This window comes from Serinus canaria, chromosome 1 (genome assembly GCF_022539315.1).
Source record: "Serinus canaria isolate serCan28SL12 chromosome 1, serCan2020, whole genome shotgun sequence".
NCBI classification, from domain to species: Eukaryota; Metazoa; Chordata; class Aves; order Passeriformes; family Fringillidae; genus Serinus; species Serinus canaria.
The window spans coordinates 28432769-28447645 of record NC_066313.1 but is presented as its reverse complement, the minus strand read 5'-3'; the positions used below and the strand labels follow the sequence as shown (position 1 = coordinate 28447645).

Below are 14877 nucleotides of genomic sequence, written 5' to 3'. Positions count from 1 at the left end.
TGCCTCATAACCCTTACAGAAAAGAATTTCTTCCTAATACCTACTCTAAACCTGCCCTCTTTCAGTTTAAAGCCATTCCTCTTTGCCTTATGCACTTCATGCCTTTGTAAAAAGTCCCTCTCCAGCCCTGCTAGAATCCTCCTGCAAGACTGCTGTAAGACCAACTTGGAATCTCCTCTTTCCCATGCTGAACAATTCCAAAAATCCCAATTCTTTTAGCTTGTGCTCCAACCCTCTGTCTCTATCCTCATTGCCTTCATCTTTGTGGCCCTCTCTTTGGACTTGCTGCCATGGGAGAAACAATCCACACTGGCCCTTCAGATCCACCTGGAGGAAAAAGTCCTCTTTCTGACTCAGGGCCGATCACAGGCTCACCTGAGGCAGCAGCAGTCCTGGAAACCCAAAATCCTCAGTGGTGCCTGGAATGGCATGGCTGCCCAGACCAGACCATGCTGCAGAGGAGGCTGACAAGACAGGGCTCCTGCTGCACATGACATCCCATCCAGAACACCAGTGCCTATTGCATTGCCTCTATGTCCTGCTGTAGACCATTGGATACCATAGATCTTCCTTTGCTCCATCTCTTCCTACCTCCTGACTCCTGTGTCCTCGCTTCTCTCTCCTCAAGGAACACCAAGTGCCCAAGCTGCCCTGAGGGAACAGTGCCAGCTCCCCACAGGGAATAGCAATTGGGTGTACAGCTCCTGTCTGCGTGCCTCTTCCTACCTGTGAAAGTGAATCCTCTCTCTGTGTCCCAGAGAGAGAGGGGAATTTGTTCTGGGGACAAGGCGCCCAGGAGATTTGGCTTCCTAATCCAGTGGGAGCAGTTGTATGAACAGCAGTGCAGGTGCTGCAGGTCCACATGCACAGCTCGAGGCAACAGTGAGGCACTGCGTGGAGGGACAGTAGGTCCTACATATCTAGGGACACATGGAAGAAAGAGGACATATACACGCAAAAAACCACACAAATCAGCACAGGTGGTAAGTACTGATTCGAACTCAAAGAGCTCCTGTTTCTCTCCCTGGCTGCAGCAGAATGAAATCCTTTTGGCAAAGAAAATGTCTGTGTACACCTGTACAGTGTGGCCCTGCATGTGAGGGCCTCTCCATCTACACTGGGAAACCACACCCTGCAATGGCACAGCTTCTCCCAGCACCAGCCTGGGCAGCTGGGCTTGCCACTGGCTGGAAAGGCTTGCATTCCCTGGGGCCTTTAGTACCATTCCCACCCATTTCTGGCTTTTGCCATGCACTATCCCCTTTAGGCCTCCCCTCTGCCATAGCTCTTAGCTCACCAGCAGGACAAGGAGCACATTTCCTCTTTTCCCTCCTCCACACAAGAGCCAGCCCAGCACAGGAGGCTTAGGCCTGCCATGGTGCAGCCAGCTGAGGTGCACAGTCCCTGAAGGACAGAGCTGACCAGCAGGTTCCTCTGCTTGCTGTCCACTCCTGGGGTCAGCCTGTGTGAGCAGCAGCCCCTGCTGGCTCTGGACATGGCCCCCTCCCCTTGGCTGCAGGAAGAAGGCAGAATTCCATGCAGGATTCCTGCCTCTAGGAGGAGAGCAGGATTCCTGCCTCTAGGAGGGAGAGCAGGAGTAGAACAAGGGTGATTGATCCTGGGAGGTTGGGATGAATCAGGATCTGGAAGAGTCTGTCTCCATGTCCCTCTGAGCTCTGAGACCCCAGGTCCTGGAGCTCATCCTTCCCTGCAAGGATTGACAACATCCTGAATCCCATCATGTCAGAATCACTGCAGACAAAGTGGACTCAGCCTCTATGTGCCCAACAGCTCAGCCTCACAGGGGAGAGTGAGATCCAACAGAGTCCATCTCTTATTTGGGTCCTCCATACCTGGTCTCACAAAGCTCCATGAAAAGGAACCTCCAGTGTCCTCCTGAAATGTTTTTACTTTACTGCTGAAAACAAAGGTCAGAAACTGCAGCACAAGTTGCAGAGCCTGCCAGCTGCCTCTGTGAGCTGTCCCTCACACACTGCTGGGGCTCATGGCTGTGGGGCTGGTTTTCAGGCTGTGAGAGGGCAAAGCAACCAGGCACAGTGGGAGCAACTTTCTCTGGGATTAATTCTCTCTTCCTGTATTGTCCCTGCTGCTCCCACTGCTGCTGTGCTTTCTGCCTTTCCCTTTATCAGTGTTTCTCTCCAGGCTCTTTGCCCTTATGTCATTGTAGCAGATAAGTCTTTGCCTTCAAATCATTTGGAATTCCAGAAAACTGGAGGGCAGGACTGCTCAGGGGATTCAGGCTGATGGAGAAACTGCCATCAACCACTGAGAAAGAGAGAACATCTTCCACCAAGTCCATTTCTGAACAGGAGCACACTTGCTGTTCCTTGGACTTGGAACCCTCTCCAGCCTCTCCCATCCCACTTCATGTTGGTCAGATGGCCTGGAGAGCAGCAATGATAGAAACAGGAGTGTGAATGCAGACAGCTCTGTGAATTCCATAGCTGCACCTATTTGAGGGGGCAATTGACCCAAAGCACTGCTGTTAAAGAAGAACATGACCAGCAGCTTAATAGTAAAAAGCAGTTCTCAGCAGACACTTAGGGTGATAACAGGGAACTGGAGAAGTGCCATGCTCCAAATATCCTCCCTTCCCTTTCCTGGTGTCCCAGTCCTCTCCAGCTTCCCAGTGCAGATGTGTGTTTCATGCAGAACTAACTCTTTCTCTGATGCCGCTTGGGTTGATGTCCCTTGGTGTCCTGTGGTGGGAACATGACCACCGTGCTCTTCATGTCCTCTTTGCTGCTGAGATGCTTCTGCCCTCTTCCAGTGGCCTGAAAAGCAGCAATGATAGAAACAGGAGTGTGAATGCAGACAGCTTTGTGAATTCAAGGGCTGCACCTAAGGGAGTTTCATTTGCACCCAATCCACATCTGTTAAATAAGAACATGACCACCAGCTTAACAATAACCAGGGCATTAGGGAAAGGCTTCCGAGGCACAGAAGAAACAGTCTGAAAACAAAGTTTAGGTGAAGCAAGAACTTTGTAAGAGACAGAGGAGAGAGGAATGGGAAGGAAGTGGGCATCGAGCCCAGGGTGCTCTGCAGCTTGGCCACCTCTGTCTGTAAGGAGCTCCCTGGCAGCTGAGTGCTGTGGGTGACCTCACTGATGGCACTGAGGGGTGCAGCAGGCACAGAGCCACAGTTCTGCAGTGTGACAATGTGACCCTGTGCTTTCACCTGTGGTTCACAGGCTGTTGGGAGAGCTGTGGATACTCATGAACCCCACATCTCCAGCAGGAAGTGTGTGGGACCAGGGGAAGCCCTGCTTCCACAAAGGGGATGTGTTCTTGCAGCTGCCCTTCCTGCATGGCTGCTGGGAGGCTGGAGGTTCCACAAGTCTTGTGAATGTGTTTTTCTGTGGGCTGAGAGCCTGTGAACACTGGTTATATAAAGATGTTTAGAAATGTAGGCTCTGACCCTGCCTGCAGCCTGTTGTGCACAAAATAACAGAATCAGAGGATGTCTTGTACAGAGAGCTCAGGCTTGTCCTCCCTTGTAAGCAGTTCTGTGTCCTGATCTTGTGGTGCTTCAGCTGCAATGCCTGTGCTGTGGCTATGAGCTCTCCTATTCCTGTGTCTCTGCACCCATGCATTCCTCTGCACAGGGAAAGATGGAATCAGCTGATGGAACATCTCAGCCTGTTCCACGTATGTCTGCAGTGTTTGCACCATAACCAAGTGACACTTCATGATCTGTCTCTGGCACTGCCAAGTGATCCTCCTGCCCCACAATGCCAGGTCATGCTGAACCCCTTTGCTCAAAGCCCCAACCTCCCTTCCAATGCAATGAGATCAAAAGAGAGTTGGCGAGTTCTCTGTTGTGCTCAGGATTTCTGGGCTCAGGATGCACATGGGCACTGCCCACACTCAGTCACAGATGTGCTTTCCTCTCATTTTTGGTTCCCTTTTGCAGGTATTTCTCAGTGGTCCTATCCTTTTGCTAGCAAATGCCAAATATACCTGTCCCTGTATGTATTGTCACACACATGGATCCTCAGCAGGAGAGCAGAGGGTAGGCCATGTATGGGCTATGGAAGTGCCTGAGGCTGTGCAAAGGGAGATGGTGTGAGCTGCAGTGATGCTCCCCTTCATCTGTTTCTTTGTCTTGGTGACTTTGTGTGTTGCAATGAGCATCTTGTGAAATGTCCTGGGCAGGAAAATGATGAAAATTCCCCAATCACCATGTGCTGTGGGGTACACCAGTGTGGGAGGTGCCCTGTGCAGGAGGAAGGCTGTTTGTGGCCACACTGGTAACAGGGACCCTTGGAGAAGAGTGATCCTCTTGTAGAGATGATGAATGGTCAAGGGAGAGTCAGTCCTGGAAGTGCAGGTAACCCCCAAACCTTCCTTCCTTTCTCTGCTCCTGCCAAAGGGGCTGGGGGAAAGACAGGGCTGGGATGGATCCTGGGCATGGTGCGGTGGCCGGATCTCCGAGCAGGAGATGGGGCTTAGGACAAGAGCAAAGCAAAGGATGAGGGAAGTGGGCAGTGGCCAGGCTGGCAGAATGACCTTTTCCTAGAGCCAGGGGGAATGGAAGTCCAGGCAGAGCGTGCCCTGCTATTCCCTTCAGTGCTGTGTCTGTAAACCATGGGGCTGCAGGCTGCTGTCCTTCTGCCATTGCCCTGCTAAAGCTCTCTGCGCCACGCTGAGCACAAGTCCCTGCTCCCATCTCTGCTGTCTCCAAGGACAACCCAGCCAGGGCTCCCCAAGAGCTCCCAAATGCATTCCCCCCTGTAGAAACAATTTTTTCTGTGTGTCTGGCTGTGCACACCCTGAGCTGGACAGTCACTCCTTTGGGGAACTGCGCCACTGTAGAAAGGGACTCATGGGACAGAGGCAAAATGCAGGTAGTGAGAGAATGAAGCTTTGAAGAGAGAAGAAGAGGAGGGAGATCCAGAAAGAGCATTCAGGGATAGTCAGGGTAATGGAAGGCAAGCAGGAAGATGTGTTGAGGAGAAAGGAGGTCTGACAGGACAAAGGGGGAGTCAGGTTTGGGCAGAATACAGGCAGGTCTTGTGCTAAACAGGGAAATAAAACAACAGCCTCAGGGCAGCCCCTATGCTGCTGTACTCTGTGGCTCTGAGCCACTGCTAGGGACAGGCAGCAGGACCTGCTTCCAGCATCTGTGGGGCTCCCCAGTCCTTGGAACAAGGGACCAGCAGGGTGCTGGGGAACAGATCCCCCTGGGTTATCCTGCTCTTAACTCTGGGCTGGGACAGGATCACTCTTGCTTTGTGTTTTTTAGCCCCAGCAGAAGAGAGAAGCTGCACCTGGCTGAACATCTGGGTCTTCCTTACTTTTGCCCTTGCAATCAAAGCAGCCATTGTGACCATCTGTCTTGGTAAGTTCCAGGTTGTCTTATTTCTCTTGGGATGGAGGGTTCAGGTGACTGCCCTTGGTCAGGTGGAAAACCCACATCCTAGTCCCTCTGACTGCAGGCAAACTGCCTGTGGCATAGCAGAAAACGCCCTCTTCCAGACACAGACCTTTTTGATCCCTGCAGGGATGAACAGCTCCACAGCAGGTCACATCCCTCACCAGAACTAAACCAGAAGTCATCTCTCTTCTCATCATTTAACTTTGGCTAGGGATAAGGTCACCTTAATTGGCAGTGCAGGTGCTCAGCCAGGCATTGTCCTTGCCCATCTCCTCGGAGCCTTCCTCCATCACAGCAATTCACTCATCAGGCACTGGAGCCACTGGGACTGTTCTGCTCATCAGTAGAAGTAGTTCTAAATTAAATGATTGATGAAAACAGGCATCTGGATTGTTAAGCGCACCCTGATTGTTAAGCACCTCCTAATCCATAATCCTGATGAGTGTCTGAGTAACTAGTAAGTGCTTGGCATTGTGGCTGTGGGCTGTCACCAAGAGTGCATTACTCCCCAGAAAGCGGAGCTAGTAAGTCCCAGGGGTTTGTGCTGCACCCTGGTTTCAGCAGCTCCAGCTGTAAGTGATTCCCTTCACCTGCACTGTGTGTTGCTGATGGAACAGGCCCAGCTGAGGGTGACTCCCCCAAGTGCTGTTGCTGTGTGGTTGAGGAAGAGACAAAGGGTGACAAGCAGAGGCTGCAGCTCTGTAGACTGGCAGCTGGGCTGTGGGTCTGTGCATGGCAGAGTGGCTGTGCTTGGGAGGGCTCACTTCTGCCGTGGGTGTGGCATGTCCCCAGTGGCATGTGCTCCCAGGGGTCCCTCTGCTGTCTGGCTTGGAAGAGGGGCTCTTTCTGGCTGGGAAGGCAGCTGTGCCACTGGTGTGGGCCAGGAGAGGTGACAGCTGGGACCATGCTGGCTGGGGAAATGGTGTCAGGAGAGTCAAGGGGCCAGAGGTGCTGTGTGAGGAGCTGGGAGCAAGGGCTAATCCTGCTGCCTTTCCTCTCCATTTGCAGTGCTTCCCTTCTGCCACAGCAGTGAGCAGCCCTCAGCCCTGCAGCAGCACTTCTCGCAGTGGGAGTGCAAGTCAGCAGTGCCACAAGGCACAGGTCAGTACTCCCCATGTCCCCTCTTCCCTGGGGCTAAGGTAACCCCTCAAGGAGGCTGTGCCAGGGCAGGTCAAACCACATCCCCAAGAGAACTTTGGAGAGACCTGAGATCCCCTGACAAGGATTGCCACGGCTTTGGGTACACAAAGCTCACTGGTCCTGCCCCTGAGCAGTGGGAAGAAATGTCTGCACTATCCCTGTTTTTTCACGCAGTTTCTGTCAGGAAAATTCACTGAGGAGGACATGAGCACTGTCCCTGGAAAGCCTGGATCTCTGCAATCACCATCTCTTGTCAGTAGCCTTCATCTCTCTGTCCTCTCCCTGCACAGACCAAGGCTGGACGTGCTGCCCAAAGGGCTGGAGAAGGTTTCAAGGAAGCTGCTATTTCCTGTCCCCTGACACCATGTCATGGGATGAGAGTGCACAGAACTGCACTGGGATGGGCTCCCAGCTGGTGGTGATCACCAGCAAGGCAGAGCAGGTAAGTGCACAGGGACCCAGAGAGAGGGACCCAGCAGGCAGAGCCACAGTGCTGGGCCCTGGAGGGGACTCAGAGCCCCTTCGTGTCCTGCAGGGGAGGGGGAAGGTCCTGTCTGCACCTTTGCAACACCAGCCCCCTCTGCCAACAGCCTTACCCCACAGGATTCCTCATACCTCTCTGTGCTCAGTCCTGCCCCTCATAGACCTTGCACTTTCTCTCTGATTGCCAGGAATTCCTCTCCAAGCAGATACGACAATCTAATGAATCTAAACCGTACAATTTCTACATCGGACTGTTTGCAGAGAAGGTGGGCCAGTGGCAGTGGGTGGACAAGACTCCATACAATGTGACAGCAGCGTGAGTATCTCTGGATGAAGGGTGTTTGGTGTGACTCCTGGTAGGGAAAGAAAGTAGGAGAGATATGAGAGGTTTCAGGTGGTCCATGAAAGGGTGTTGTGATCACATTGCCTTGTCGGAGATCAAAGATACAGCAGGAGAGAGCTGTGTATGACTCCAGGTTCAGTTAGCAATATCTCTGCTGGGTATAGGTTATGAATTAACTACCTGTGACATGGAAGTCATTGCTGTAGGTATAGAAATAACTTCAACTTGCTGGCAGCAAGAACCATTCAGAACCCTGATGACCAGCCTGGCCTGACCTGTATTCACTGCACTTATATGCGCAAAATGGCCTGTGCTGGAATGCAGGGAAAGAGATGGGGCAAAGGGAGAGAGCACCAGCATTCTCCTTGCCATGCCTTCTTCTGGAGAACAGACTTGTCCTGCAGTCCAGCAAGTGCCTCTGCTGGGAGTGAGGTGCATGGGGTGAGTGGTGGTGATCAGTTGCCCCCAGCAGGATGGAGCTGTTGTGCTGGAAGGCTGTAGGAAGGAGGCAGGTTTCCATGTGTCACTGGTGCCAGTGGGATATGGAGTGGGAGGAAGGGCACTGCTTCAGTCCATGAATCAGCATTGGAAATTCTGTCTCTTCCCTTCAAGTCTTGCATCCCACTGTGGATTTTTCCTGCAGTGCTTTACAGTGGGCATTGGGGTGTAACACGCCTCTCTCTGTCCCAGGTTCTGGCGAAAAGGAGAACCAAATTATTTAACTGGTGAGAATTGCACTGTAATACATGTGCCTACAAAAACTCTCAACAACTGGAATGACATCTCGTCAAGTTTGGACAATCATCGAATTTGTGAAGCTGCAGCAGTAATTGTGTGATGGAAATTCCCCTGTCCTGAGTAAAGCTGGGAGCTCAGCAGAGAGCTGGGAACAGCTCTGGCTGTGCTGGGAAGGGTGGGGAGCTCTGACACATCTTCACTGGGTGGGATGGGGCCATGTGTGTGCAAGTGAAATGAGCTTTGTCCAGCATCCCCAGTGCATGTGGTGGCTCAGGGAACTCAGGGAGGCTCAGGCTCTTTGGAGCATCTCCTGTGTTCTTGTGTCCTCCTCTCTCTGAGTGGTTCCAGCAGCCTCTGGCTGAAAAGAGATGGACTTCTCCAGGAGGAAGACCCTGGAATGGAAGACAGATATCCCAAGATTCAATGTCCTTTGTCTCCTTGAGCAGAGCTGTTTGCTTTTTGTTGAAAATGTCCTCTAGCTGTACTGGTTGTACTGAACAAACTCTGAAATGTTAGACAAGAGAAAATACAGTATTTGTAGACCAATGAAGAAAGGCCCTGTGCTCTGTGAGCATACCTCTTTGTCCTTTTCCATCTCTAAGCGTGAGGGTATGATCCACAAACAATGGAATGGTTTGGGTTGGAAGAGACTTTTAAGATAGTCTAGTTTCAAGTCCCCTGAATCATGGGCAGGGACAGCTTCCACTAGACCAGGTTTCTCATATTCCCATCCAGACTGGCCTTGAATATATATTAGAGATGGGACATCCACAGCTCCAATGGGCGGCTGGTTCCAGTGCCTCACCACCTCACAGAAATGTATTCCTTCCTAATATTTCATCAAATCCTGTATCCTGTCAGTCTAAAGCCATTCCCCTTTGTCCTATCATGAGATTGTTGTGTACAAAGTCCCTCTCAGGAAGGCTGTTTCCAATGCTGTAGAATTGGCACTGGCAGGGATTTGATTTCATTCCGCAGGATACAGCCAATAACCCAAGGAGAATTGAGGAAGTGTCACAGGTAGATGTGAGAAAGCAGTTAGTTAGCAGAGACTTGTAGTGGTACCAGGGAACTGGAGAAATTCTGTGCTCCAAATATCCTCCCTTCTCGTTCCTGGTGTCCCAGTCCTCTCCAGCTTCCCAGTGCAGATGTGTGTTCCATGCAGAACTAACTCTTTCTCTGCTGCCACTTGGGTTGATGTCCCTTGGTGTCCTGTGGTGGGAACAAGACCCCTGTGCACTTCAGAGAGTTTTGGTGCCTGAGATGCTTTTTCACTATTCCAGTGGCCTGAAAAGCAGCAATGATAGAAACAGGAGTGTGAATGCAGACAGCTTTGTGAATTGCAAGGGCTGCACCTAAGGGAGTGTCATTTGCACCCAATCCACAGCTGTTAAAGAAGAAGATGACCACCAGCTTACCAGTAACCAGGGCATTAGGGAAATGTTCCTGAGGCACAGAAGAAACAGTCTGAAAACAAAGTTTAGATGAAGCAAGAACACTGTAAGAGACAGAGGAGAGAGGAGTGGGAAGGAAGTGGCCATCCAGCCCAGGGTGCTCTGCAGCTTGGCCACCTCTGTCTGTATGAAGCTCCCTGGCAGCTGAGTGCTGTGGGTGACCTCACTGATGGCACTGAGGGGTGCAGCAGGCACAGAGCCACAGTTCTGCAGTGTGACAATGTGACCCTGTGCTTTCACCTGTGGTTCACAGGCTGTTGGGAGAGCTGTGGATACTCATGAACCCCACATCTCCAGCAGGAAGTGTGTGGGACCAGGGGAAGCCCTGCTTCCACAAAGGGGATGTGTTCTTGCAGCTGCCCTTCCTGCATGGCTGCTGGGAGGCTGGAGGTTCCACAAGTCTTGTGAATGTGTTTTTCTGTGGGCTGAGAGCCTGTGAACACTGGTTACATAAAGATGTTTAGAAATGTAGGCTCTGACCCCTCCTGCAGCCTGTTGTGCACAAAATAACAGAATCAGAGGATGTCTTGTACAGAGAGCTCAGGCTTGTCCTCCCTTGTAAGCAGTTCTGTTCCCTGATCTTGTGGTGCTTCAGCTGCAATGCCTGTGCTGTGGCTATGAGCTCTCCTATTCCTGTGTCTCTGCACCAATGCATTCCTCTGCACAGGGAGAAACCAGCTGATGGAACATCTCAGCCTGTTCCACGTATGTCTGCAGCATTTGCAGTCACAGCCAAGTGACACTTCATGATCTGTCCTGTACAGGGACTCTGGTACTGCCAAGTGATCCTCTTGCCCCACAATGCCAGGTCATACTGAACCCCTTTGCTCAAAGCCCCAGCCTCCCTTCCAATGCAATTATGTCAAAACAGAGTTGGCTTGTTTTCTGTTGTGTCCGGATTTCTGGGCTCAGGATGCACATGGGCACTGCCCACACCTAGTCACAAATGTGCTTTCCTCTCAGTTTTGGTTCCCTTTTGAAGGGTGTGCTGTGTGGGCTTAGCCATTTGCAAGCAAATGCCAAATTTACCTGCCCGTGTATGTATTGTCATACACATGGAGCCTCAGCAGGAGAGAGCAGGCTGCAGAGAGGGAAGACCATGTATGAGCTGTGAAAGTGCCTGAGGCTGTGCAAAGGGAGATGGTGTGAGCTGCAGTGATGCTCCTCTGTGGTATTTACAGGGGTCCCCAGGATGAGGTGTGACATGAGTGAATCTGACTCCAAGTTCTCAGAAGGCTGATTTATTATTTTATGATATTATAATATATTAAATAATATTATACTGTAACTATACTATAGAAAGAGAAAGGAAACAGACAGAAGGTTTAACAAGAATGATAATGAAAACGTCTTGACTGACTTGTCAGAGTCCAACACCGCTGATGGTTATTTGGCAATAACTAAAAACAATTAACACAAAAACTATCAAACAATGACCAGTTGTTAAACAATGTCCAGACCACATTCCAAAGCAGCAAACACAGGAGAAGCAATCAGATAATAGTTGTTTTCATTTCTCTCTGAGGTTTCTCAGCTTCCCAGGAGAAGAAACCCTGGCAAAGGGATTTTTCAGAAAATAAGACAGTGACACTCCTCTTCATCGGTTTCCTTTGTGACATTCTGAGTTGCAGTGATTATTGCGTGAAGTGCCCTGGCACGGTAAAGATGGAAGTTCCTCAATTTCCATGTGCTGTGGGTACACCCAGGATATGTCTTTTTTGGCCACCAGATTAAAGTCTGTAAAGGCCCCTCAACAGTGTGGGAGGTGCCCTGTGCAGGAGGAAGGTTCTTTGTGGCCACACTGGTAACAGGGACTTGGAGAAGAGAGATCCGCTTGTAGAGATGATGAATGGCCAAGGGAGAGTCAGTCCTGGAAGTGCAGGTAACCCCCAAACCTTCCTTCTTTCTCTGCTCCTGCCAAAGGGGCTGGGGGAAAGACAGGGCTGGGATGGATCCTGGGCATGGTGCGGTGGCCGGATCTCCGAGCAGGAGATGGGGCTTAGGACAAGAGCAAAGCAAAGGATGAGGGAAGTGGGCAGTGGCCAGGCTGGCAGAATGACCTTTTCCTAGAGCCAGGGGGAATGGAAGTCCAGGCAGAGAGTGCCCTGCTATTCCCTCCAGTGCTGTGTCTGTAAACCATGGGGCTGCAGGCTGCTGTCCTTCTGCCATTGCCCTGCTAAAGCTCTCTGCACCACGCTGAGCACAAGTCCCTGCTCCCATCTCTGCTGTCACCAAGGAAAACACAGACAGGGCTCCCCAAGAGCTCCCAGGTGCGTTTTCCCCCTGTGGAAACAATCCCTCTGTGTGTCAGGCTGTGCACACCCTGAGCTGGACAGTCACTCCTTTGGGGAACTGTGCCTCTGCATAAAGGGACTCCAGGGACAGAGGCAAAATGCAGGTAGTGGGAGAAAGGAACTCTAAAGAGAGAAGATGAGGAGGGAGATCCAGAAAGAGCATTCAGGGATAGTCAGGGTAATAGAAGTCAAGCAGGAAGATGTGTTGAGTACAAAGGAGGTCTGACAGGACAAAGGGGGAGTCAGGTTTGGGCAGAATACAGGCAGGTCTGGTGCTAAACAGGGAAATAAAACAACAGCCTCAGGGCAGCCCCTGTGCTGCTGTACTCTGTGGCTCTGAGCCACTGCTAGGGACAGGCAGCAGGACCTGTTTCCAGCATCTGTGGGGCTCCCCATTCCTTGGAACAAGGGACCAGCAGGGTGCTGGGAACAGAGCCCCCTGGGTTATCCTGTTCCTAACACTGGGCTGGGACAGGATCACTCTTCCTTTGTGTTTTTTAGCCCCAGCAGAAGAGAAAAGCTGCACCTGGCTGAACATCTGGGTCTTCCTTACTTTTGCCCTTGCAATCAAAGCAGCCATTGTGACCTTGTGCCTCTTGTTTGCGCTGCACCCTGGTATCAGCAGCTCCAGCTGTAAGTGATTCCCTTCACCTGCACTGTGTGTTGCTGATGGAACAGGCCCAGCTGAGGGTGACTCCCCCAAGTGCTGTTGCTGTGTGGTTGAGGAAGAGACAAAGGGTGACAAGCAGAGGCTGCAGCTCTGTAGACTGGCAGCTGGGCTGTGGGTCTGTGCATGGCAGAGTGGCTGTGCTTGGGAGGGCTCACTCCTGCCGTGGGTGTGGCATGTCCCCAGTGGCATGTGCTCCCAGGGGTCCCTCTGCTGTCTGGCTTGGAAGAGGGGCTCTTTCTGGCTGGGAAGGCAGCTGTGCCACTGGTGTGGGCCAGGAGAGGTGACAGCTGGGACCATGCTGGCTGGGGAAATGGTGTCAGGAGAGTCAAGGGGCCAGAGGTGCTGTGTGAGGAGCTGGGAGCAAGGGCTAATCCTGCTGCCTTTCCTCTCCATTTGCAGTGCTTCCCTTCTGCCACAGCAGTGAGCAGCCCTCAGCCCTGCAGCAGCACTTCTCGCAGTGGGAGTGCAAGTCAGCAGTGCCACAAGGCACAGGTCAGTACTCCCCATGTCCCCTCTTCCCTGGGGCTAAGGGAACCCCTCAAGGAGGCTGTGCCAGGGCAGGTCAAACCACATCCCCAAGAGAACTTTGGAGAGATCTGAGATCCCCTGACAAGGATTGCCACGGCTTTGGGTACACAAAGCTCACTGGTCCTGCCCCTGAGCAGTGGGAAGAAATGTCTGCACTATCCCTGTTTTTTCACGCAGTTTCTGTCAGGAAAATTCACTGAGGAGGACATGAGCACTGTCCCTGGAAAGCCTGGATCTCTGCAATCACCATCTCTTGTCAGTAGCCTTCATCTCTCTGTCCTCTCCCTGCACAGACCAAGGCTGGACGTGCTGCCCAAAGGGCTGGAGAAGGTTTCAAGGAAGCTGCTATTTCCTGTCCCCTGACACAATGTCATGGGATGAGAGTGCACAGAACTGCACTGGGATGGGCTCCCAGCTGGTGGTGATCACCAGCAAGGCAGAGCAGGTAAGTGCACAGGGACCCAGAGAGAGGGACCCAGCAGGCAGAGCCACAGTGCTGGGCCCTGGAGGGGACTCAGAGCCCCTTCGTGTCCTGCAGGGGAGGGGGAAGGTCCTGTCTGTACCTCTCCAGCACCAGCCCACCTCTGCCACCAGCCTTACCCCAGGGGATTTCTGATGATTCTCTGTGCTCAGTCCTGCCCTTCACAAATATTCCTCTCTCTCTCTCTGCAGGATTTCCTCTCTGAGCAGATACAACATTCTAAAGAACCTAAACCAGACAATTTATACATCGGACTGTTTGCAGAGAAGGTGGGCCAGTGGCAGTGGGTGGACAAGACTCCATACAATGTGACAGCAGCGTGAGTATCTCTGGATGAAGGGTGTTTGGTGTGACTCCTGGTAGGGAAAGGAAGTATAGCAGATGTGAAGGTGTCTGTTGGTGAAACAGAGCGACATGTCTCAAACTTGCCCAGGAGGCCAACATGGGCCTCTCCTGGAAGTGAGGTGCATGGGGCGAGTGACGGTGATCAATTGCCCCCAGCAGGATGGAGCAGGGCCCTGTTGTGCTGGAAGGCTGTGGGAAGGAGGCAGGTTTCCATGTGTCACTGGTGCCAGTGGGATATGGAGTGGGAGGAAGGGCACTGCTTCAGTCCATGAATCAGCATTGGGAATTTCTGTCTCTTCCCTTCAAGTCTTGCATCCCTCTATGCCTTTTCCTACAGTGCTTTACAGTGGGCAGTGGGTTATAACAAGACTGTCTCTGTCCCAGATTCTGGCGAAAAGGAGATCCAACTGAAGGACATGAGGAGAAGTGTGTTATAATCTACAGGGATACTGAACTACCCAACAACTGGTATAACGTCAGATGTTTGAATTATCATCGAATTTGTGAAGCTGCAGCAGTAATTGTGTGATGGAAATACTCCTGTCCTGAGTAAAGCTGGGAGCTCAGCAGGGAGCTGGGAACAGCTCTGGTTGTGCTGGGAAGGGTGGGGAGCTCTGACACATCTTCACTGGGTGGGATGGGACCATGTGAGTGCAAGTGAAATGAGCTTTGTCCAGCATCCCCAGTGCATGTGGTGGCTCAGGGAACTCAGGGAGGCTCAGGCTCTTTGGAGCATCTCCTGTGTTCTTGTGTCCTCCTCTCTCTGAGTGGTTCCAGCAGCCTCTGGCTGAAAAGAGATGGACTTCTCCAGGAGGAAGACCCTGGAATGGAAGACAGATATCCCAAGATTCAATGTCCTTTGTCTCCTTGAGCAGAGCTGTTTGCTTTTTGTTGAAAATGTCCTCTAGCTGTACTGGTTGTACTGAACAAACTCTGAAATGTTAGACAAGAGAAAATACAGTATTTGTAGACCAATGAAGAAAGGCCCTGTGCTCTGTGAG

The 14877-nt window shown here is 51.8% G+C and overlaps 1 protein-coding gene across 1 annotated transcript in view; it reads left to right on the top strand.

The window, feature by feature from the left end:
- The window catches only part of LOC108961352 (macrophage mannose receptor 1-like), a 38223-nt gene that overhangs the window by 16712 nt on the left and 6634 nt on the right, over positions 1 to 14877 (top strand). The window contains exons 5-6 of the mRNA XM_050977218.1: positions 7212 to 7339; positions 8057 to 8091. Of these exons, the coding sequence (XP_050833175.1) occupies positions 7212 to 7339; positions 8057 to 8091 (163 nt within the window). The remainder of the gene's footprint in view (positions 1 to 7211; positions 7340 to 8056; positions 8092 to 14877) is intronic.